Raw genomic sequence first — 24,066 nt, forward strand, 5'->3', positions numbered from 1 at the left:
ACAAACAAACAAAAAACATGTTATATAATTCTGAAGCTTTGGGAGCTGTCTTCTTTTTTAAATTATGTTTATTTATTATAATCGTGTGGCTGTGCTTGTGCGTGTGAGCATGCACACGGAGGTCAGAAGAGAACTTTCAGAAGTTGGTTCTCTTCTTCCACGGTGCGTTCTGGGGATCACACTCAGATTGTCAGACTTGGCAGCCGGTTTACCGAACCATCTTGCTGGTCCAGAACTGTGGTTCTCAAACTTGAGTATGGACTAGAGTCATCTTCAGGGCGTGTTCCAGAGCCTTCCGGTTGTAACTTTGGTAGCATTTCTAACAAGCTCCCAGGGGGTGGTGGCTGCTGGGAGCACATTTGGAGCAAAGGGGGAGCAGAAGCAGCAAGGCACTTGCTTTCAGGCCCGGCAGCCTGGGGCGCCTTTGCTAGACTACCTCAGCTCCAATTCTGTGAGCCTGGCATGTCACTTAAATTTATGTCATTTCCTTATCTGTAAAGTGGTGATTGGGCAAGATCGACTCCGCTCATGAGTCACCTGACTGACAGCCTGGAGCCCTGGTTCTGACCTGGTTGCCAACTTGAACCCTCCTTGGGCCACTTTGAAAACAAAACCCATAGTTGTTGATTTAATTGGTGGGGAGTACTAAGCATAGGGATTTTGAGAAAGCATCTGGGGAGTAGGAGCCTAACACCATGGCTCCCAAACTCCAGTGTGTGTAGGAACCACAGATTGCTTGGTTACACCCTTCATTTCTGATGCAGAAGGTCCGGAATGGAGCATTTCGGTTTTTTTAAATTTTAATTTAAAAATATGCACATATGTATATGTGTGTGAGAGAGATGCCAGAAGTGAGCATCAGATCCACCGGCACTAGAGTTACAGGCGGCTGGGAGTTGCCTGGTGTCGGTGCTGGGAATTGAACTTGGTTCCTATACAGGAGCAGTATGTGCTTCGCCACTCTGCCAGCTCTCTAGCCTTGAGAACAGGCATTTCTATAAGCCCACAGATGGCTCTCCAGCTTTCCTTCAGTACGCATAGCCCTAGGATATTGCTGAATGACTGGCCTAAGGCTGGAAGAGAATCTTAGTTTACCTAGTACAGCATGCCAGCCGTCTCAGGGATGCCACCATACCAGCCTACCTGTATTTGCTAGGGTCAAGGAAGGGCCCTGATGGAACGGCATGGGGGACAGTTGTTTTATCCTAGCGTGAAAAAGTGAAATTGAGGGGAAGAGGCACACCCTTGGCGGGTGACCCTGAGCCCAGAACAGGAAAGATGAGCTGTTAAATGCCACAAGGAAGCCTTGGGCTCCACACAAGGAAGAATTTTAACCTTGAGAATGGCCTGTTCTGAAGCGGGCATCCGTTTCCTCTTTCAGTAGCCAGCCTCCTGCCCCTGCCTGTGTAAGGGGAGTCCAGCTGAGTTGAGGGCACAGGAAGTTGAGATACTTCTAGAGGAAAGATGGTTACAGTCCCTCTCAAGTGTGAGGTGCACGCCTAGCCTCTGGGATGCACACCTCGAACCTCCGGTCCGCTCCACGTCATCGTTAATCCAGAAGCTTTGTGTTTAACGTAGGAAGGCGTGGTGTGGCACTTTCGCCACAGGCTGGGTTTCTCAACCCTGTTTTCTCGCTTATCAGCAAGCGGTTTTTTGCACGGCGAAGAGGAAGAAAGGAGCAGCGTTAAACACGGCCAGCAGGTCGCACAGGCCGCTGGTGTCACCTCCTGAGGCGGTGTGTAGGATGCCTGAGTCCTATGGACTCCAGAAACAACCCTGGGGGTTAACCCCGGGCGGGTGGGGGAGGGGGGGAAGCGATGAGGGGAACAAGGCAGGTGGCCCAAGGATTTGGCTCTTCTCCAGAGGCCAAACTATCCCCTGCGGAGGGAAAAGGAGGGAGGGTCCAGCCCACGCCGCTGGCCACATCAGTGCACCAAGAGAACACCAAGTCTTTATTACCGGAATTCCTATGAAACAGCTCCAAGTTAAAAACCACACACAGGAGGAAAAAAAAAACAACGAAGTGACACACAGAGACCTAGAGCTTTCCCTTCCTGCGCCTGACCCTGGAGCGGGGACGGCCCAGACCCGTCAGGAGCACAGTCTAACCGCCCGGGGCTCGTGGGGGGTGGGGAAGTGTCCTTCTCTCCTGGGGGTCACAGGACTGGCTGGGTGCCAGCGTGGTCCCCCACCCCCATCCTGCACCACGCACGCACGTTTCCAAACTTGGTCACTCTGTGTGCACCGCACTCCCGAGCCCGGGGAAGCTCGGCCGGCAGGAGTTGAGGTGATGGCGGTCCCATTTCCACCACGCTCCCATTTCCCACCAGTCCCTAGCAGCCCCGCCGCCACCCAAGCATCGGATCCCACTTCCAACCAGGGCCCCCGCGCCTGCCCAGGCTTCCCAGCTCTCTCTAAAGGTCAATGAGTTCCCAGATCATGGAACGAGTGGGGCACAATTGCGGCCTCCAGCCCCTTGGTGCCGGCTAAGCGTTCCTAGAATCACCTCTGTTCTTCAGATCACCTCTGGGTCTCCACTCGAGGCACCCGGTAAGTTCCTGTCCTAGGCGCTCCCCCATCCCCCACCCCTGCCCCAGCTGGTAGCCTCTGCAACTTGCACTTCAGCCCTGCACCTTCTCAGTTGGGGTCACCCTCACCCCGAAACTCCAGTACCTCTCTGCCTTATAAAACAGCAGGACCAGTCCAGCCCCTGAGGAGCCCCACTGTGATGTAAATCAAGAACCAGCTTCGGTCTTCAGCCAAACTAAAGACCAGGCTTAGATAGAATCCTCCAGCTCCGGGGTCACCCTCCCCATCCCTGCTGGGTCAAGAGGAGGCTGCCGGAGGTAACAGCCAGCCCTTAATAGAAGCAGCCCTATGAGCTGGACCCGGCAAGACCACAGTGTCCAGAGTTCTGTGCAGGTCGGGGCCAGGAGTGAGCAGTTCCAGCCAAGGCTGAGATGGAGGAGGCCTTTAGAAAGAGAGGCCACAGGGGACGGGGGATGCCAGGAGCGATGGGAAAGAGAAGCAGGAAAGCCCTCTTCAGGCCCAGAGTCTCCGGATGGGTCATTTTGCCAGTTAACTACAACCTTGGCGCTTCCTGGGATCTTTCTTTCTTTTCCTTTTCCCTTTTTTTCTCTTTCTTTTCTTTTCTTTCTTTCTTTTTTTTTAAGGGAGGGGTGGTTCCTGAATTTCTGCGCATCCGCGGTAGAGGAGACAGACTACAGACCCGGTTGTGGCTGGCTGCTGTCTCTAAGGCTCCAGGTTCTTCCTCCAATCACAAGCAACTCTGAAAGTTCTAAGTCCCGTGGAAAGTGGCAGTGGCTGGGCTGGACTGTGGCCGAAGAAGCCTGGGCCGTGGTCTGCAAGCACCATCTGTCTCCGCTGCAGCTGGAGGGCACTGGTGTTTCCCTCTGGTCACCTCCACCCCGTCAGAGCAGCTCTGGCAGCTGCTGGCACCTGGGGAGTAGGGAAATCGTGTGACGTTTTCATCAAAGGGGTTCCCGGGTCTTTCCCTGCCACCGGTTCCTGGAGAATATGAGGCACCGCCTCCTTTCTCCAGCGGTTCTAGATCATCCTGGAACTCTGCTTCGGTCGACACCCACTGCTCAACCGCAGGATCCTAGCGGCAAGACATGGAGGGGGAGAATGGGGTGGGAAGGAAGCTCTGCCTGAGAAGGCCTTACAGGTGGGAGGCTGCTCCACCCATTCTGTGTCCCGTTAGTAGCTGGGGGCGTGGGGGGCGGAGGTGGGGGGAGGCTACACTAAGTAAGAGAGCCTGAAGGGGCAGAAAAGTAATCCCAGGCTAGAATGTGGTGGGCCTCAGACACCAGGCTGAGGTTCATAAGACTTTTGCTCAGAAGACCCACGAGAAAAGCACGGGAGAGGTAGGACCACAGTGATGACTGGTGATCACTGACAGGTAGGGCCATGAAGACATGAGAGATCAATCCCTCGACACTGTGGGGGGCGGGGGAACCAGGACTCCTGGACTCATAGGCAGACCAGTTCCAGTCAAAACCTGGGCATTGTTCATGGAAGGGAGCCAGAATGCACAGCAGGCCCTGGACCTGGCAGGTGACCGCCTGGATTCGGTCCCTCTCTGGAGCTGCCACTTTGCAGCGGATGCAGGAGGATCTTAGTTTTTACAGTAGGGAGTTGAGAGGAGAGAAAGCGGGACAGTTCAAAAGCGATGAGCAAGTTCTGCGATGGGGTGGTTCTGGGTAATCCTCCTCTCTCCTGGGGACCAGTGGGATACAAGAAGGGGCACGAGTGGGGGCGACTCCATAGCTCCCCTTACTTGGGTACCCCAGAAAAGCAGGAAGCTGGGGTGCAGCTCTGTGGGTGAGGAAAGCCTGGGAAGCATGGAAGAGAGCTGAAGAGGAATGATGAGAGGGGAGAGTGTGTTGGCTGCACTTGCTGGCTCCACCCCTGTGGCCTGGGCTATCTCACTGCCACTACTACCATAAGAGGGGCATCTGTTCCTCCATGGTTGGAAACAGGACCAGACCCACCGCACAACGGCTCAAGAAAGCCTAGTCGATGCTGAGCACTGGGACCAGGACAGCAGGTGGGCAAGCAAAGTAGGTGGGTGGGCAGACGGCTCCTCATGGGGGGCGGGGCACCTGAAGAGGGTCAGGCATGCCTAGTTTCTGCAGGAGATGCTGGCATTTCCTATGTACACCCCCCCCATAAGAGTACACAGGGAGAGAAGAGGAAAGGCAGGCCAGCCCCGAGGCTCCAGACAGAAGCAGCCATTCCAGGGGCTATTTCCAGAGCCCTGACCATCCAACCTAAGCAGGGGACCGAACGCAGTTCTGCATGTGCATGATCACAATGCCTCTTACACTATCCTCTTAATATTCACTGTGTCTCAGAATGTCTTTTCAGTGGGGCTACAAACTATTCAAGGTCAAAAGCCCATTTGGTTTTCCTGTTCAAGGCATCTGTGATGATGATGATGACGATGATGATTCAGGCAGATATGATTGTTTGTCAAATGAATAAATGACCAAATTCTTTTTTTTTTTTTTTTTTTTTTGGTTTTTCGAGACAGGGTTTCTCTGTGTAGCTTTGCGCCTTTCCTGGAACTCGCTTTGGAGACCAGGCTGGCCTCGAACTCACAGAGATCCGCCTGGCTCTGCCTCCCGAGTGCTGGGATTAAAGGCGTGCGCCACCACCGCCCGGCTCAATAACCAAATTCTTAAAAGTACAAAAGCCAGAATTGATACAGCAAGTCTGTAATCCCAGCACTTGGGAAGTAGAAACAGGAGGAACTGAAGTTCAAAGCCAGCCTCATCTATATAGCCAGTGCATACAAGGGTAGTGGGGTTATATAAAACTAAACTATAAATTTATATATGTGTGTGTGTGTGTGTGTATGTGGGTATATATATATGTGTGTATATGTATGTGTGTGTATATATGTGTGTGTCTGTGTATATATATGTGTGTATGTGTGTGTGTATATATATGTGTGTGTGTATATTATGTGTGTGTGTGTGTGTGTGTGTGTGTGTGTGTGTATTGGTTTGCAGGGGGAAACCATGTGCAATACCACAAGAGAAGTAAGCCAGGATCAGCATTACTGTGATGTCACATCCCAGCACCTCTGGCTCCTTGGGAGGACACATGGTGGGTGGTTTCCATGCTGCCCCAGAAGCTGTGGCCCCAAGCCTTACCTCTTACTGTCCTTCTCTTAGGGCCTCTTCCACCTTAGGAACCTCCTGCCGCCTTCCCCGGAAGTCTTCATCTGAAAGGCAAAGGGAAGCCGCCTCATCTTCCACCCTGTAGAACCTCACTTGGGCCTGTCCCCAGCCTGGGCAGGGGAGCTGCCTCAACTGTCCCTTAGCTTGGATCCTGATGCCAAGCTAGCAGTATGTGGGTGTGGTGAGAGAGGCAAAAGGCATCTGGGTGCTGTCTTGGCTCTACCACTGAGCTCAGCCTTGGACAAGTCTTACCCTTTGGGCCTCAGTTTTCTCATCTATCAAGTGGGATAGGGATGATGGACTATCCAGAAGACCCCTAAGGCATTCTAGTATTTGCATCTGGTGTCTCCTAACCACCACCGCCCCTTTTTTCTTTTTTCTTTTTCTTTTCCTTTCTTTTTTTTTTATTTTTCGTTTTCTCTAGGCAGTGTTTCTCTGTGTAGCCCTGGCTGTCCTGGAACTCACTCTGTAGACCAGGCTGGCCTCAAACTCAGAGATGCACCTGCCTCTGCCTCCCAAGTGCTGGGATTAAAGGCGTGTGCCATCTCTTGACCCTTTAAGAGCCTGATGATGAAGGTTCGTCTATGGGTGGCCTCGCTGGGTCTTTTGACCCCTGTGACTTTTAGAAGGGACTGGGTAAAAAGTTCAAGGCCCGAAGACTGAAGATTTCTTTCTTTCTTTTTCTTTTCTTACTTTGTTTTTTTTTTAATAACTTACTTATTTGTATTTTCTATACATTGGTGTTTTGCCTGCAGATATGTTTGTAGGAGCATCCCCTGGAACAGGAGTTACAGACAGTTGTGAGCTGCCAGGTGGGTGCTGGGAATTGAACCTGGGTTCTCAGGAAGTGCAGCCAGTGCTCTTAACAACTGAGCAGTTCTCCAGCCCCATTACATTGTTTTTTGAGATAGGGTTTCTCTGTGTAACCCTGGCTGTCCTGGAACTCGCTCTGTAGATCAGGATGGCACTGAACTGGCAGAGGTCTGCCTGCCTCTGCCTCCCAAGTGCAGGGACTAAAGGCGTGCGCCACCACCGCCCAGCTAAACTGAAGCTTTCTAACTCATGGTTGTCCATGTATGAGGCCTGCCTGCCTGTCCCTCATTCCCTAGAGAACATTCTCTAGGAACAGTACCTGCTTGCTGGGTACCCCTTTAGGGACAACATGGAATGGCATTATGTGCACCACATTTCTGTGGCCTACCAACCCTTGACATGTCCCCTAGACTGCGTGTCCCCTTGCTGAACATGAAGCACTAAGGACCTCCTCTTGAAGGGTCACCCATCACAAGCAAGTTGGAGCGCAACGTCCCCCGCCCTGCCTCACCATAAGCATGACCCTCCACATCATCCAGGAGGTTGGCTGTTGATGCAGCAGCTCCCAGCCTGCCAGACTGTTCAGGAAAACTATCCCAGAGACGAATGGGAACTGTCACAGCTTATCCAGTCTGTCTGTGCTCTGTCCTGCCAACCCACCAACCTCTATCATCCCTCCTGTCCTCTAACTGCCTAACACTGCCCCTTCCAGGCCCCTCCCCTGGGATCAACCCAGCAGCTAGCCAGGCCCTACCCCCCTCTACTCTGCCTCCATCTCTAGGGACAGAGAGAGTGACTTTCTTCCTGCTCCCCGTTGGCTACTCAGCTTTCAGTATCCTGGCCCCGCTGGCTAGGCATGGATGGGAGCTTGGGGGTATGAAGAAGACAGGGAAACATCTTTTCACTTGAAGAACCAAAAGCGAGAAAGCAGGCCTCCAGAGGCAAGGCTGCGGGGGACCTGGGAACCAGTTCACCCAGCAAACTTAGGGAAAGATTTGTTGGTTTCAATGGGAGGACCACGTTTTTTTTCTCCCAAAATGCAGATGGCTCAAGGTCAAAAGCCTAGAAGTCACAGGAAGCATAAGAAGGACGGTGTCCAAGGAACTGATGACAGGTATCCTGGTTTGCGAAGCAAGGGAGGGAGGCCACAGAGCCAGATCCCCCTGCTGAGGAAGGTCCAGTTTCAGGAGGTCCAGCCGGGATCTCCATCACCATTCCTAACGCCCACCCCCAAACCCAGCGCCAAGCAGAAGGATACGACTGAAGCTTCGGCAAGTGTCTCCTCTTCGACTTCCTCATTTTGGTCTTCTCAGAGAAGGCTCGGGCGAGTTCAAACAGCTTCCTACGCGTGGCTGGGGGGCAGAGAGACTAATGAACCCAGACAGCCAGAGCATCAGATGGCTTCCCTCCAGGTTTGGGGGCAGCCAGGGCAGCACCAGGCCCCTGGGGTGGGGACCAGGAAGAGGAAAGTGACAGGAACTGCAGATACCGGTGCCACCTAGGGAGCAAGTGTGCCATCCCAGGTCGGCCTCCAGGGGCAGCACAGGCCACCGCTAGCCAAGTACGCAGCCTGCCTCCTGTCCAAGATCCGGGTATTCCTTCCCGAGAGGCGAGAGCCACAGATCTTGGCTTTCTTTCCCGCCGGCTGCCAAGGCCTTCTTCCCGCCCTCCCCAGCCACCTCCACAGTTGGTCCTAGATTTCCATGACTCATCGGAAATTTTCCCTGAAATAAAACCTTGAAAGTATCCCAGCCTCATTCTCACTGGTTATGGGTCTGTGAGATTGGAAAGGGAAGGATGATAAGAAGCAGGCAGTGGGAAGAGGCCCCCTACCCCCAAATGCCTCCCATTCCCACAGAAAGCAGACTCAGCCTGTGCCTCCTATCTCGGCCAAGCCCTCACACCACAGAGAACGTGAACACTGGCACATGTTACTTTTCTGCAGGACAGCTGGCTCAAGAGGATTTAAACTTAATTTGTCTCCAGACTCAGCTGCAGAATAAAGTAAGGCAGGAAGGCTGATTGAGCTAGCCTGTGATTAAAATGTCACCTGAGTTCACCAAGAGTCAATAGCATTAAAAATCCTCACGGGTGGGGACTCCTTCCTTCTCATGAGGCCACGGGGCCTGCCTCAAGAGAGCTGGGACAGGGAGGGGATAGGCGCAGGACTCACATTTTCCCATGTGTTTCAACTTGTCCCTGAATAAGGCATCTTCTGACACAGTGGGGTTGGTGTCACTGGTTCCTGGAAGGAGGAGACACCTGCTGAGGGACCAGGCCCATTGGGTCTCTGAGGTCCCACTAAGAGAGAGACCGAGCAGCTGCCAGGGCCCCGGGAAAGTAAATGAGATGGTGCTGCTCCATGGCTGTTTAGGTCTGTCCTTTCATTACAGCAGAAGTTCGGGCTTCTCTCCTAACCACGGGAGTTTAAGGCAAGTTGCAAGAGTACTTTCTTCTTGCAAGATGCATTTTCCTCTTCTGAGCCAACGGGGGCAGTCTTAAGAGTGGCTGTGAGCGTGGGAAGCTGGCTGGCACAGGGTTTCTGTGAACAATCCTGTATCCTCAAAGCCCCGATGATACTTTGAAATGAGTTGGATGGGGAAGAGTTACATCATGAAAACCCCAAGGGACGGCAAGCCAGGCTGCTGCACCCAGAGCAGAGCAGAGTGTTAGCCATTTGCCAGCACATCACGGCCCTCTGTGCATCCTACCTCTGGTGAACTGAGGCAGAAAGGACACAGAGCCAAGAATGCCGGGGAGATCTCGTCCTCCTTCTGGGTTCAGTCCCTCCGTTATTCCCTCCCAGATGTTGAACAGGAATAACAGCAGGGCTCAGCCAAGAGTCAGAACTCGGTGAGCCACCTGGAGGGGGCCTCCTAGCCCACTCCTCACAGTGTGCGTCTCACTGCCCTCCATCCACCTGCTCACCACGCTCTAACTTGGCTCGTCCTGAGTCACCTTGCCTGCTAGGTTCCCTTCGAGTCTCTCTGATCCAGCTCAGCAGCCCCAGTGTCCCTTAGTAATTTGGGATCAAGGACAAGAAGCTCCGTGAAGACTCCCAGATGAACATCTGCTGGGGCCTAAGCTCCTGGCCTCTTGCTTAGGAATCAGTTCTACAGGATTTTCTCTCTCTGAGCTGGGATTAGCGGGTGCCTTACCCTTCTGCTCCTGCCTTCCCAGCTCAGCTCTAGGATGGCGGTTCTGCTCCTGGAAAAAACTGCTGAGCCTTTTTGGATATGTACATGGGGTGAGGGCAGTAACTGGCCAGGGATCCAGAGTCCAGGGGCCAAGTGTGAAAGCAGGACCTCTGTTCACACTCCCAGCCTCAGCTCCCCTGTAGTTTGTGAGTCCTTACAGCGCTGTCCCTCACCCTCTGGCCTTGCAGCCCCCATGCTGTTGGCACTGGAGAGGAGGGCATGCAGTAGTCTGAAATGAGTTGGGGCGGGAGCAGTTATATTAGGGACTGTAAACTGGCTGGGCTTCTCTGGCCCTCCTGAGGCCGTGCTGAACCACCTAGAACTCAAGGCTCAGAATTTATTTTCCTCCCCTATGGCAGGGCATAGCTCTGAGCAGGTAGTCCTCAGCTACTTAAGTGAATGAATGAGCCCTTCCCAGATTCATTTCACCCTCTCCATGCACTGGATACAGTCAACCTGTGGGTCTCACCCTTGCTGGTTTGCTATTAGGCATTAAGCCTCATTAGGCCAAGCCTCACCAGACTCTGAGGCCTTTCTACTCCCAGTTGCTATTAAAGGACATTACATGGTTCAGTGTGTCCTCTGGTAGCCCAAGATCCAGAAATAGTTGGGAGGTCAGCCAGCCTGTGGTAACCTACAGCTCCCAGGACAGCAAGAATCGAGGGCCACTCACCGAAGGGATATCTCACTCCACAGAAGGCCTCCCTTCTAGTCTGCTGAGGGGTCTCAGATCTCACCCTTGGTCTGTTTCCTCAACCTACCCCCAAACTCTCAAAACTGAAGGTAAAGTTGGGGTGTGGGCCCACTGAGCCCATCAGGTTCTCTCTCAGGAGAGCAACTTACCTGGGACAGAGGAGGGGAGGCCAGAGTCGTTTCCGACAGCCACATTGCTGGATTTGGATTTCTGGGATTCATACTTCAATCGGTCTGGAAAAGGAAATGGTTTCTATCAGAGAAGTGAGCTCCAGGGCACCCAGGGGCACACAGAGGCAGCTGGAGGCTGAACCCCCTGAAACACACATAAACACACACACACACACACACACACACACACACACACACACACACACACACACACACACAAAGTAGGCAGGCACGGTGTCCACCAGCTCTTGAAGAACTTGTGATAATAGAAACGATTGCCTAAAAGCATCCGCAATGTTGGGATGTCAGAACTAGCAGCTTCCCGAGAGTCCAAACCTATTTTATCCTATTATTTTAAGGTTTTGATACGGAGCCTAGGCTCTCTTGGAACTTATGGTTCTCCTGCCTCAGCCTCCTCAGTGCTGGGGCTGGAGGTTGGACGCCCAGCCAAGCCTCCTTTGTGCTGCCTGTGGGTCCGCTCCCTCTAGCTCAACACCCTGGCAGTACAATTTGCTCTGACCTCCCCAAACACATCAGACTCCCTCTCTTCCTCCCTCCCTCCCTCTGTGACCTTTACAAGACCACCTCTGCAGCCTTGTCTCCAAATCCTACCTCAAAAGAGCAGGGTAACCCATCCATAGACGATGCAAATACCCTGCTCTAACCTCTTCCATCCAAGAAGCCTCCCATTCTAGAGGAGGAGCCAGTAACCCTGTTCCCTAGGGCTCAAGACATGGTACTTCCGTCCTGTGGCTAGAGGTTGGTGGGAAAGGCTGCATTCCTTCCTGTCATCCAAGCCAAAACCAATGCAGGGCAAAGGAGAAGGCCTCAGTGGGCACGTCCCTCTTCCTCTGAGTTCCCAGGTGTTCCCAAACCCCCACTGGCTGAATCCTGGGGCTTCTGCACAACCCAGGGAGGGCTATGCTTATGTAGGTTAGAAAGCGCCTAGCATGTTGGCCTCCAACATAGCCCCCTTCTGGGCCCGAGGCCACTGCCCATATCATTTTTTCATTCTCTTCTTTCGTGGTGAGGCTGGGTGCCCACCTCTCTCCAGGGCAAGGAGGAAGTCACGGTTACGCTGCAGCTCCTTCATGAACTCCTCGTTCTGCAGGAAGAGGGCAATTCTCTCGTCCTCCAAATACTGTTTCCAGCGGCTGTCCTGGTCACAGGCCCCAGGTCCTGGCACTGGAGGTGGTCCTCCCTCTCCACCCACAGGCTTGGAGCTCCCAGGGTGACCCTGAGGAAGAGTGAGCATACAGATCGCCGACTTAAATCCATGTACGCCAGTATATGCATGTGTGCTTTCCCAGAATCCTCCAGCCCCATCCTGTAGTCCCCTCCTCCCAACAGGACCCAGTCATTGGCCAAAATTGACTGGAACAACCCAGAACTCTGTAGCAAAAGCAGGGATGACATCAAAAGGACCTTTCCTCCCAACCTAGGGCCACCTCACTCCCTCTTCTGGAACCTAAATCGTCCTGAAAGCGATTTGCAAACAGCTCCAGCCACCTGTCCGTGGACTCCCAGTCCCACACTGCCTTCTGCCATCAGCGGCTGAGGGCCCCAGCAGCAGGTCCACCTTGGAGTACACCACCATGTGAAAGAAGCTTCCCAGGAGAGGAAGGAGCAGCCCTGGACCCCACCATGAGCTGCCCCATTTCCCTCCCTCCGGCCTGAGGTGATGGCTGCAGCCAGAGAGCCTCCGCAGGCTGCCACCTTTCCTGGGCCCAACAGGAACCATCGGGCCAGTCGAGAAGCAAGGCCATGGGTTCATCTCTCTTTCCTTATAAACTCTATTCAACAGAAGCAGCTCAGCCTGGGCTTGGAAACCAAGAAGCAAACCTGGCTGGCACTGGGTGCGTAGCCCGGATGAGACACTGGACAGGCAGGCAGGCATGGAGGTGTGAGGGCAGCTGGTTACCTGAATGCTGTCCATCTGCTGGGGCAGGATTCGGAGAAAGTCATCAGGAAGGTTACCGAGCAGCGGTGGGTTCCAGTTTCTGTAGCGACTCTGGCTTGCAGGTTGTCCAGAGCCCAGGACATCAATCCTAGGGGATGGGAGAGAAGGAGAGCAGGGGGCAGTCAGGCCTAGCCACAGCCCTGTTGGCCTGTCACGGGTCCTCAGGTAGATGGAGACCTTACTCAGAGCATCCCATGCCCACACTGCCTTCAGGACAAAGGTGCTGGTGTGTACTCTGCTGAATGAGGGAAGTGGCACACCAAGAAGGAAGGCAGCCAGGCCAGGAGCAGTGGGGACCACCTCTTCCTCTCCTCAGTCAGCTCTGCTTTCCAACTCCTCAGCCTTGGCCTTGGCCTTGGCCTGCTTTCCTGTCACTCAGTGCCTCTGGTTCAAATGTCAATGTTGTGGATTTAGATATAGATTTTATGAGTGTGCCCTACAGACTGGGGGTGGGGGTGGGTCATACGCTTCTGTGCTTGCTTATGTCCCTAACAGCTGGCTCAGGGCTGGACTGTCAAGTAGCAGATATCCACCCCACCCCCACCCCACCCAACAGCAGACAAGGGCTGGCCAACAGCCCATCCTGTCCTTGGTTTGTTGGGGAAGGGAGCTCCCAAGATTCCTGGACAATAAAGCAGATCTGAGTTCCCATTCTGGCTCAACTACAACCAGCAAAGGGTGGGGACCATTGGGAAGACCCTGCTGACCTCCTTCCAAGGTATTGGATGTCCTCCTACCCTCCATGAGCTGTAGTCTGAACTGCCAGAAGCCAGGGTTAGAGTTTTGTTTCTCAAGGGTCTATGGGGACTCTTCCCAGGCAAGGTGTACCTGCGCCAGGTGGCCAGGACAGGAGAGGAAGAAGGGCCTGCCTACCCTGACCCCAGGGCTCCATCTCCAAGCCCAGGCCTGAAGGAAGCCTGGAGCTGGGCCAGGAGCTCCACAGCTCCTCAGCAGCCTGCTGCGTGGCAGCCGCAGGACACGTGTCCTGCTGAATCAGGGAAATGACACATGGAGAAGGCAGGCGGCCCAGGGTGGTGGGGGCCATGCTGGGCTCAGCCTGGCTTTGATTTGGCCTCCAGCTTCAGGAATCCCTCCGCCCCCTCACTGGAGGGGAGCTTTTCCGTCTGCTGCTAACTTGTGGAAATAACTTCCTTTCCTTTTCTATTTTGGGCTGGTGGCCCGGTGGGTACGAGGGGAGGGCGGGGGCAGCAGCAGACGAATAACCAGCTGCTGAGTGCTAGGGGGAACTCATTCGCAGCCTGGAGACATACAGGGATCCCCAGCGAGGCGCCTGCAGGGGAACCCAGGACACACATTCCTAGGCCAGGTTTCCTCTACAATGCTCTGCCACTTACATCCCTGTCCCAAGTTCTGTTTTCCTGTCCATCCCACAGACACCACTTCCAGCCATAATGGGAGAAGGCTTATCCGGGCTTCATCTGGGGTGAGGTCGACACCCCAACTCAGTCACACCTGGAAGCCATCCAGGATGGCTGCAGAGGGAGAGTCCAAACTCTGACCAAGACCCTCTAGCCATTGTGTTTCTGGGATGCCCGTGGGGTGGGGGCTGACATGGGGAGACCTCCTTTTCTCCTGAGGCTTCCCTGGCTTCTTGGCAGGGGTCCTGGAGAAAGGACCTGCTTCGCCTTCTCCAAGCCCTGGGATGAAGTCACCCTCAGCTACAGGGGGGCTGGCCCAGCCAGGCAGCCCAGCAACTCCGTTGTGGTTGGAAAGGAATGTCAGAAATGAGCTTTGAGGCAAAACTTCCAAGGCTGCAATTTCAAAACAAAGACAGTAGATGGCCTGTGCGGAGGGGTCTCCTGGGGACTCAGGCAGATGAAGAAAAGGGGGAAGGAGACAGAGGCCAAGAAGATCTTCAGCTACTGAGCCCCTGCAGCCCCCAAAAAGAACTTCAAGCATGGAGGGGGGACTCGCCGACACTTATCCACAGGATGTTGGACCTGGTTGGGAAGGATTTCAGAGGTGGACCTTTCCAGAAGGTTTTTTTTGTTGTTGTTGGTTTGTTTTTTGAGACAGAGTTTCTCTGTGTAGCCCTGGCTGTCCTGGAACTTGCTCTGTAGACCAGGCTGGCCTCGAACTCACAGAGATCCACTTGCCTCTGCCTCCCAAGTGCTGGGATTAAAGGTGTGCACCACCACCACCAGGCTCCAGAAGGGGATTTAAGTGGAGTCTGGACATGCTATCCATGTGTGCCCGACCCCGTTACAAGTCACATGGCTGGGTCATTCAGGCAAAACCTGGGCAAAGCACCCCAGCATTCCAGGTTTGTTTTTCTGGGATGGTCTTGCCTCTTTGGAGCCATTAAGACAGTATCTGAGCTCTGAAACTGCCCTATCACAGGCTCATCTTACAGACATAGTGACAGAAAGGGACCAGACCACTAACCCCTCTCAAATCTAACCTTCAGCAGCCAAAGATTATTAGAAGACCATCCTACCCGCACCCTGCTGTAGTACAGCTTCACAGTCTCCTGTAGTCGCAGGTAAGGTGTGTGCTCTTGGAAGTTCCACAGAGCCCCCACGACCTGTGTACCGCTCCACTCACTCAGATGTTCTACACTTTCAGGAGCTTCCCCAGGATGGACCCCTCTCCCCGCTTCCGGGCCTTTGCACATGCCATTTCCTGGGCCTGGAACCACTCCTGTCCTCAGTTTCACTAGCCTAATGCTAAGATGTGTGGACTTACGGCCATGTCTTGGACAGCAGCTTCCTGGGCCCCCATGTTTGTAGCTCCCCTAAATTCTGATCTACAGGGGAGGGGTCCAGAGGACAAGCAGTACGCGTGTGTGCATACACACACACGCACCACACACACACACACACACACACACACACACACACCATGCAAACACACACACACACATAAATAAATAAATGTAATTGAAAGTATTTAAGTCCTTTGGAATAAAGGCTATGCTTGGGTCTGCAATGTCCCCCACAGGCTGCATGTCTGAACACCTGGTCTCCAGCTGGTGGCGCTGCTTCGGGAAGTTATGGACTCTTTGCAGGTGGGATCTAGATGGCGGAAGTAGGTCACTAGGAGTAGGCTCGGAAGATCATACCTGCCTCTGGCTCTGGACCAATCTCTCCGCTTCCTATTGCATGGTGATGTGAAGACTCACCGCTCTGCTGCCCTCTTGCTGACAGGATGGCTCTACCACACCTTCCCTGCCATAATGGGCTAAAATCCCTCTCAAACCGTGAGCCAGAATCGATCTCTCCTCTCTCGACTCCTTTCCTTCAAGAGTTTTGTCACAGTGACAACAAAGCAGAAGTCAAAGGGAAGCCATTTACCCCTGAGCTCGGGAAGCCGCCAAAGGTGTGACCGCCGGGTGGGGGTCAGTCTCACCCAGGCATCTAACTCCCACCTCCCAGCCTGCATCCCCTGCACCACTGTGAGGTTCCAGCTCTCTCCTGTCTCTGACTTGATGGACGACCTCTGTCCTCCCCAGCTCACCTTCCAGACCCTCAGCTCCCTAAGCTACAGCCTGATTTCTCAGCAGGGGGGTGACGGCATAGGGATGAAGAGTGATAGCCTGGAAGTCAGATGGATGACCTGGGTTCACACCCCAGCTCTTAGCCTTGGAGACAGCAGTGGACCTCTCTGAATCTCAGCATATTCATCTGTGAAATGGGTTAACAGCAGTGCTTACCACATAAGTCACTGGGTAAAGAACCACGGCAGCGCCTGGCATTGGAAGGGTACTTGGCAAATGGCAGCTATTCTTACTAGCTCTCCAAGTCCCCCACTATCACTGTTCTGGGGTTCCTAAGATGCCTAGAATGGGGGATCACTGCAGCAGGCCCCTATTGTGTTACTCCCTCCCACTCAGTCTGTCATTTTAAGAAACAGCAGCTTCCAGGACAAAGTGACCACACCTAGGCTCCGGCAGCCACCAAACACAGCGCCCAGAAAAGCAGGCACCTCGCGTCCAGTGGACGCTGCTGGCGGCTAGCCGCTTTTTAAGCTTCCAATAACAAGAGGCTCAGAGCTGAGACAAGTCTCTGGGGACCTTGCCGTCCACTCTCCTGTCTCCAGTCATCAAACTAGCCCAGAAAAAGACACATCTTCACATTGCTTAAAAATCCTCTCCACATCACTAGCCCAGGGGAGACACAGTCATCCCACTGGTGACTGATGGCTACCTGGGGGTGCTGGGCTGAGAGGGATCCTGGGGTTCATCTTGCCTCAGCAGAAGACAGCACGATGATTGATTTCTAATGTGTCCATGGGCTGGGGAAGGGAAGGGACACTACCATATTTCATGAGCTCATCTTCCTCCTCTGCCTCTCCCTTGATTACACATTCCAAGAAGCTGGAGGCTGGACCACATTTAATTAACGGAGCCCCACAGGCATATGCTGCTGTGTCCAGCTTTTTACATGGAATCCAAACTCAGTCCCCGTGCTTGCTCTGCAGGTACTTGACGACAGCCATGTCCCTCGCCTTCCACTTTATTTGGGGGATCGTTTCTCACTGAACCCGGAACCTACTGGTGGGCTAAATCAGCTGGCCCCTGAACTCCAGGGGTCTGCCTGTCTCTGCCACTCCAGCTTTGGTGTTACAGATGTGTGCTGCTACGCTCAACTTTTATATGCAGAGGGCTAGGAACTCAAACCCAGGCTTGCCCAACAAGCACTCTGCCTACTAAACCATTTCCCCAGCCCCACAGTGCTGAAGTTCTGAGAGTTCTCCTTGGTGTCTAGAAAAAAATGTACCTTGTCACAGTAGAAGCTGGCAGTTGGCAGAATCATCTCTTGCAGGGAAAGCCAATTTCCCACTGTGGTTTTTTTTGTTTTTTTTTTTTTTTTTTTTTGGTTTTTCAAGACGGTTTCTCTATGTAGCTTTGCGCCTTTTCCTGGAACTCACTTGGTAGCCCAGGCTGGTCTTGAACTCATAGAGATCCACCTGGCTCTGCCTCCCGAGTGCTGGGATTAAAGGCGTGCACCACCACCGCACAGCTCCCACTGTGTTTTATACAACCCCAACTCCTGTCCATCTCTACCTACTGTGCCCTGAGACAAAGTGGAGTCTCACCGGGGAGGTGGAGTTGGGGGAGCCATCGGGTAAGGCCTGTCGAACACGTGCATGTGGTAAGCTGGCGGTGAGTACACAGGCGGAGGCTCTTCCTCAGAGCTATCCGGCTCCAGCGTCCTTTCCAAGATCTAAATCAGAGACAACAAAGCGATACACAGCAATAATTATTGACAATATTAATAATCCATGCTTGAAGCTCAGTGGCATTCAGATGCGATCGGTATGGGCGAGGACCTGTCTTAGAGAGTTGTGTGTGTTGCTCTGGAAGCCGCTCCTTGGCAAAGCCAGCCTCATGCACTAACACTAACATGTGGCTCCCATGGCCCCTCAGTTATACTCAGCAAAGAGGACAGCACACGGCCCCAAAGGACTGTTCCCGGCAGCAGCACCTACCCAGGCAATGCTCGAGTGCAGCGAAGTGAACACAGGGTGGAGGAGAGACAGCGAGGGGGAGGCTGGGGCCTCCGGGCCGTGCGAGAGGTTTCTCGAGCTTGGTGCCTATCACGTGGGCTGTGAAACCTCCCTGGGCCGCACACCTGAGACCAGTGTCCTCTGTGCCCCTGCACTCTTCTCTGATGAGGACACCACCCATACCCTCCCTCTGTGTATCTCCGTACCTATTACCTTAGCCCTACCAGTCTAGCAAGTGAAAGCCCATTTTACAGATGAGGAAATCCAGGCCTGAGTGTGTTTTATTTGTTTGGTGGTTCCTGGGATTGAACCCAGAGCCTCACACATGTGAGCAAATGTAGCTCGACCACTGTGCTACAACCCAACTTTTTTTTTTTAATTTATTTACTTTTATTTTATGTGCATTGGTGTTTTGCCTGCAGGTAAGTCTGTGTGAGAGGGTCAGACCTTGGAGTTACAGACAGTTGTGAGCTGCCATGTGGGTGCTAGGATTTGAACCCGGGTCCTTTGGGAACGCAGTCAGTACCCTTAACGGCTGAGCCATCTCTCCAGCCACTAGCCCAACTCTTTTTACCTAGAATTTTGAAATAGGGTCTCGCTAAGTTGCCCTGGCTGGCCTCGAACCTGTTTCATTACTTCTCCTGGGGAGGTGTGAACAAGAGAGGACACCAACAACAGACCAAAGAAGTGATCTCACCCAAGTCGAGGAGTTACTTGGAGTGACACCCCACCCTCACCCCCACCAGTTGGATCACCAAAAGGCCCAGCCCAGTGTGGACAACAACCTCCTGAAAGCTTCGTCGAGTCCGATTCAGTAACTCTCTTGTGTATTCCAGCATCTCTGTCTACCTGAGCTGGAGCAGAAATGCATAGAGTTGGTGTAGGAGGGAGTGGCTAAAACCGCAGAGGATGTTCCCTAATGGCCCTCGCTGCCTGCTGTGAGGGAACAGGCCCAAGCTTGCTGAAGGGCTGGTGTGAGCTGCTCTAAGATGCTAACGGCCATGTCACCTCAGAGGACAGCAGTCCACAACACTTCTGATCCTCCTGCCCCAGCCTGCTGAGCGGCTCAGATTACAGGCCCTGGGAGGCAGCATCAGGTTAAGTAACACCGCAAAACCACTCGCTGGTTTTAGATTGGAATCTTCAGCAAGGACCATGATCTCCACAGTCATGGCCTTCCCTCAGGCAAACCTGCACACCCAGGTGAGATGCTCAGGGTTGACAGCCTAGTTGCCCACTGTCCCTCTAGACCCTTCTCTTCCCCAGGAGGCAGGAAGCAGGGCAGAGAAAGGTCCAGGGTAGGGCGAAGGCTGAGTTCCTATTATCGGTGGATAGGAATCTGCCCCCAGAGGCATCTGGGCAGATCCCTGTCACACACCTCGCCCCACCCTGTCCTCACAGCTCTGGTCCCACTTTCTCAGAGACTGAAGAACCTGGGAAGGGCTCAGAGGCCCTAACTGCCTCAGCTCCACTTGAACTCTGTCTGGGTTTGTAGAAGTCAACCCTAAAGCTGTGCCTCGTGCGCCTGTCAGTCCTGGTTCCACCGACACATCTGAGCCCCAGGCCAGCCGGGCCCAGCACAGGGGGCTGGCAGGGAAGCCCTGGTAGTGAGCATGCGCACCCGCTGCGGTGCTTGGCACGCCAGCCTGACCCAAGGAGGCCCCCGCCCTGGAATGCGTGTTCTTTCCTGTGAGGCGGAAAGTATTTAAACAGATGCTTCTGCAGAAAAAGAAGAATGAGGCGGCGGCCTGGCTGGCCAGGCCACTGTGCTGCTCACCCCACATTCCACCAGGAAGGAGAGAGATGCCAGGGAAAGGGAATGGGGCAAAGAAGGGGTCCTGGTCCCCAGTGACTCCCTGTTGCCTAGCACAGGAGATGCTCAGCAAGATCCTAGGGTGCCCGAAGACTCGCTGCTGCCTCCCCCAGCCCGCATACTCCCAATTCCCACAGCCCTTGGCTCGGAGGGACAGGGTCCAGGATAAGCTTGGTCTGGTGCAGGGAAGAGGAAGAGTCCCGTGGGTTTCCTCTGATCTGCGGCATGCGCCCAGACTCAAGGAGCACAGAGATGCGGGCAGGCCCTGCAGACTACAGTGCAGCTTCCCGCAGCAGCAAGCCCAGCCTCTAGAGAGGAATAGTGGGGAGGAGGCAGGGGGTGGGCAGGCCAGCTCCAGAAAGGAAGATCTGTAGTCCCAGAGAGGGAACCCCAGCATCTTCCTGCCCCACCCCCACCCCCGCTCCATCTTTCCAGCCACAAGGAGCTTGTTCTGCCTCTAAAGGTGCTGGAGGTTCTGTGGCCTCCTGGCCTAACTCACTGTGGGTGATGAATGCCTGCCAGGTGTTCCGGAGGCTGGGAGGGAGGCAGGGTCTGGGCCATTCATCTGACAGGAGCTGTTTCTCTGTGACAAGGATACCCCGTGGGCCAGCCCACCATCCATCAGCCTCTAGAGAGGGGGCCTTTCCCAGTCAGCAGGTACTGTCATTCTTACTGCTGCTCATAAATTTCCTCCGGCACTTTGCGCTGGTTCTGGAGCTGCCTGCTGATGGGCCCAGGCAGGGCTCCAAAGGTGGGGGCTGGGAGAGAGCCAAGGAGAACCGAGAAGGGGTTCGACCTGGACGGCAGACTGCGTGGAAACAGGGGTGCCGCACAGGAGGGATGCCGGGGGCTGAGGACGCCTTGCAGAGGCTTGTGATGCCACGGGCACCGCGGGAAAAGCAGGAAACGCCCTGCCTGCCAGACCGTCAGACCCAACAGGACCATAGACAGTCAAAGCATGCAGGGAACTTCCAGCTCACACTGAAAGAATGCACCTACACGTGCACACATGCACACACACACACACTCACACCTCCTTTTAACAAGAAGGGTCTGGATTTTCCAGTGTCCTCTCCACTGACTAATCCAGCAGGTAAAGGGGTGTATGAGAGAGGAAAAGGTGACGGGGAGCTGTGCAAGGACAGCAAGCATCAACAGGGCCAGGGAGACGGCGCAGTCGGCTAAGTGCTTGCCACACGAGCTTGAGGACCCGAGTTCAACACACAGCACCTGGGTAAGAAGCTGGGCGGGTGGTCCACACTAGCAGTGCCAGTGCAGGGGGTGTGGAGACAGTGGTCGTTATCCCTAGAGCTCCCTGGCCAGCCAGCCTTACCTAAGTAGAGAGAGACTCTGTCCCCCAAAAAACAAGGTAGCTGGTTTCTGAGGAATAACACCCGAATCGATCTCTGGCTTACACACCAACATATTCATGTACACCCATACACACTCACACACAGATACAATCATGTGCACACACACATTCATGTACACCCATACACACTCACACACTCATGTATACACACTCATGCACACACATGTAACATCTACTCATTGCAAACCTGCCCCGTGTACCTGCCATATGCCTGGGGAAACACATCACACCAGCACAGGTCATTGTTAGCCTCACGGCTTCTCCTCCCTGGAGCAAGAATCCTAGAAGCACTCACTAAGGAAGGCAGGGAGGGAGGGGGAGCAAGAAGGCTAGGCCCTGAGGTCAAATCTGATCCAGAGTTCTCATGTAAACAAGGGTGACTTGTTCTCATCAAGTTTGAGAAACAGAAAAGATGGGTTTCTGAAGCAGCTGAAATACCCAGCACCGTCTGGACTCTGGAAAGAGTGGAATTCAGCTGTGCCTGGTGGAGCATGCTTGTCACCCCAGCTACTGGAGAAGTCGAAGCAGGAGGATGGAAAGTTCAAGGTCTGCCTGAACTAGAGTAAGCACAAGACTCACTTGGGCTGCATAGGGAGATCCTATGTAAAAGCGGGGCTGGGGTGTGGCTCGGTGACAGAGTGCTCCTATGGCATGTACAGGACCTGGGTTCAGCCCTCAGTACTGGAAGAACAGAGTGCAGTTTCTTCTTATCTTCTGGTCCTTGTCTCATGCACGGCTCTTACACTAACTGCATGCCTCACCTCAGCCTGAGAACTGCATGCCCTTTTAGGCTGGGGGTTGGCTGGGCACAGAACTCCTGAATGGGGCCGTAGAAAACCAGCCACCCCCAACAGAGGGCCTTGATTCTCTGTGGCTGGCCGTGCCCTCCACCCTGGGAATGGCTTCCTGCTTGTGTGGATCTGAGGGCTGGAGCTGAAATACTCCTCCCAGGCCCCCCTCACTCTGCAACCATCCCCAGCTCCCTGTCTGGAGGGGTGCTCCCCACTCCTCTGCATGGAGGGTATGGCCAGCCTAACTGGTCTCTCGCCCTCTCTCTGGTCCCGGAGCCAGTTCGCCTTCCTTCTCTGCTCTTGGCATGCCTCTCCCACTCTGGTCCAACTCCTGCCTCCAACCCACACTAGCCTGTGAGCGCCAAAGACATCGTCTGATTGCGCTGGCTAAGGAGATACTCTGTGGTTCAAGAGCCTTTCTTGAAAAATATATGCCAGAGACTTCAGTCTTGAAACTGAGGGGTCAGATGTTGGAGTTGGGCCTGTGCACCTACATTTTAAACAAGTACCTTACTTAGTCCGGGGTCTTGTCCTATCCCTAGCATACCACTGAGTGGGTACTTGCTTTGCTGGGTGTTTGTTGAATGACTGCATGATTGCTGTCCATAATATAGGTCACTGCCTGATCAAAAGTTTCTCAAAGGAAAAGAGAGATAATTATTGCTTAGAAACCAGCCACCCGCCAGGGTGGGGAAGGGGTGGGCGTGGGGGGCAACCCAGAGCGGCTAAGAGAGACTGGACCACTACTGAAGGTGGATTGCCGGACCCTGACTCTACCTCTGGCGGGATGCTGTCCTCCGAGTCCGAGCTGTCCTCATAGGCGCTGCCACCACCCGCCTCCAGGTTCATCTGCAACAGCTGGTCGATGGTGGCGTCCACCGCACCGCTGTTGGCCCGCAGCACGCACTCGATGATGTCGTAGTCCATGTTGGGGAACATGGTCTTGAAGTCGTCCATGGCCTGGTTGAACTCCAGGCGGCGCACCTGGCGGGCCGGTCGGCTGTTGTTGAGCTCCTGAGGGGCTGCGCTGCCATCCCCGGCCCCGGCCCCGGCCCCCGCCCCGGCCCCGCGAGCCCCGGTGGCCCCGCCACCGCCGCTGCCGCTGCTGCTCCTACGAAACAGGCTGGTCATCTTGCGGAGTCGCTGAGGAAGAATGTTTCTGACACGCCAAGGAGCCGCCGGCCAGGGGTCCCTCCGTCAGCCACTGGCTTGCTCCGCGGGCTCAGAAGACTCACTCCCGTGCTTCCTGCGTCCACAGGGATGCCTGGCGGGAATGCACGGCCCGGGCTAGGGGACAGGGTCCGGGGTGGTGGCGGCATGCGGACCTTGGCCAGGCTGTGGCTGTACCGCAGGTTATCCACATCCTGGAGTCATCCTGCCACAGTGGGGGCTGCAACGGACTGATGGTGTCACCTGAAAGGGAGGGACAGAGTCAGAAGCCGAAGCAAACAAACTCTTCAGTGGTGGGTTGTTAGGAAACGAGGTGACATCCACCCAGCCTAGGGAGACCTGCTTCTCTCTGTTCTCTCTCCAGCTCCTATCTAGCCTAGTTTGGGTGCTGAGGAAGAACCAGGGCTTTGTGCATACTAAACGTGTTAATAGGTAATAAATAAGCCTAGGAAAAATATGTATGTCTATTCTTTCCTATTCATTTCTTTTGTTTTGTTTTGTTGTTGTTTTAAGATAGGGTCTCATCTAGCCCATACTGGCTTCAAACTCCAAGTGTAGCTGAGGCTGGTCTTGAACTCTTGACCCCCACCCCTCTCCTTCCAACACCCTGCCTCAGCCTTCTGAGGGCTAGGATTACAGCCATATACCACCATGCTCAGCTTCCCGAAACTGTCCTGAAGAACCCTATGCATCTAAGTCTTATTCATAGCCCATCTCTGTTCCCTGCTACCCAAGGCTACCACAAAGACACACACACAGACAGGAATGAAAGGCATGATTAGGGACTGAAATCCACAACAGAACACCACCCATCATTCTCAGCCAGGCACTGAAATGGTCACCAAGGTGACATCGCTGTTAGACAAAGGAGAGAGGACAATGTCTAAAGGCACTCGGTAAGGGGCTGGG

The 24,066-nt window shown here is 54.1% G+C and overlaps 1 protein-coding gene across 5 annotated transcripts in view; it reads right to left on the bottom strand.

Moving 5' to 3' along the window:
* The window catches only part of Cuedc1 (CUE domain containing 1), a 116,872-nt gene that overhangs the window by 26,020 nt on the left and 66,786 nt on the right, over positions 1 to 24,066 (bottom strand). For 3 of the 5 annotated variants that reach the window (XM_052756114.1, XM_052756115.1, XM_052756116.1), the window contains 10 exons: positions 22,765 to 23,400; positions 17,601 to 17,728; positions 12,504 to 12,630; positions 11,627 to 11,819; positions 10,562 to 10,645; positions 8,695 to 8,766; positions 7,780 to 7,873; positions 7,033 to 7,091; positions 5,682 to 5,752; positions 1,930 to 3,459 (listed from right to left, as the gene is read on the bottom strand). In XM_052756114.1, the coding sequence (XP_052612074.1) occupies positions 5,685 to 5,752; positions 7,033 to 7,091; positions 7,780 to 7,873; positions 8,695 to 8,766; positions 10,562 to 10,645; positions 11,627 to 11,819; positions 12,504 to 12,630; positions 17,601 to 17,728; positions 22,765 to 23,118 (1,179 nt within the window). In that variant the 5' untranslated portion in view covers positions 23,119 to 23,400 and the 3' untranslated portion in view covers positions 1,930 to 3,459; positions 5,682 to 5,684. Of the gene's footprint in view, positions 1 to 1,929; positions 3,460 to 3,496; positions 3,623 to 5,681; positions 5,753 to 7,032; positions 7,092 to 7,779; positions 7,874 to 8,694; positions 8,767 to 10,561; positions 10,646 to 11,626; positions 11,820 to 12,503; positions 12,631 to 17,600; positions 17,729 to 22,764; positions 23,401 to 24,066 lie in introns of those variants that run through there. The other 2 variants (XM_052756118.1, XM_052756117.1) reach the window with 2 other exon arrangements.

Source organism: Peromyscus californicus, unplaced genomic scaffold (assembly GCF_007827085.1).
Source record: "Peromyscus californicus insignis strain IS unplaced genomic scaffold, ASM782708v3 Scaffold_3__1_contigs__length_106647218, whole genome shotgun sequence".
NCBI lineage: Eukaryota > Metazoa > Chordata > Mammalia > Rodentia > Cricetidae > Peromyscus > Peromyscus californicus.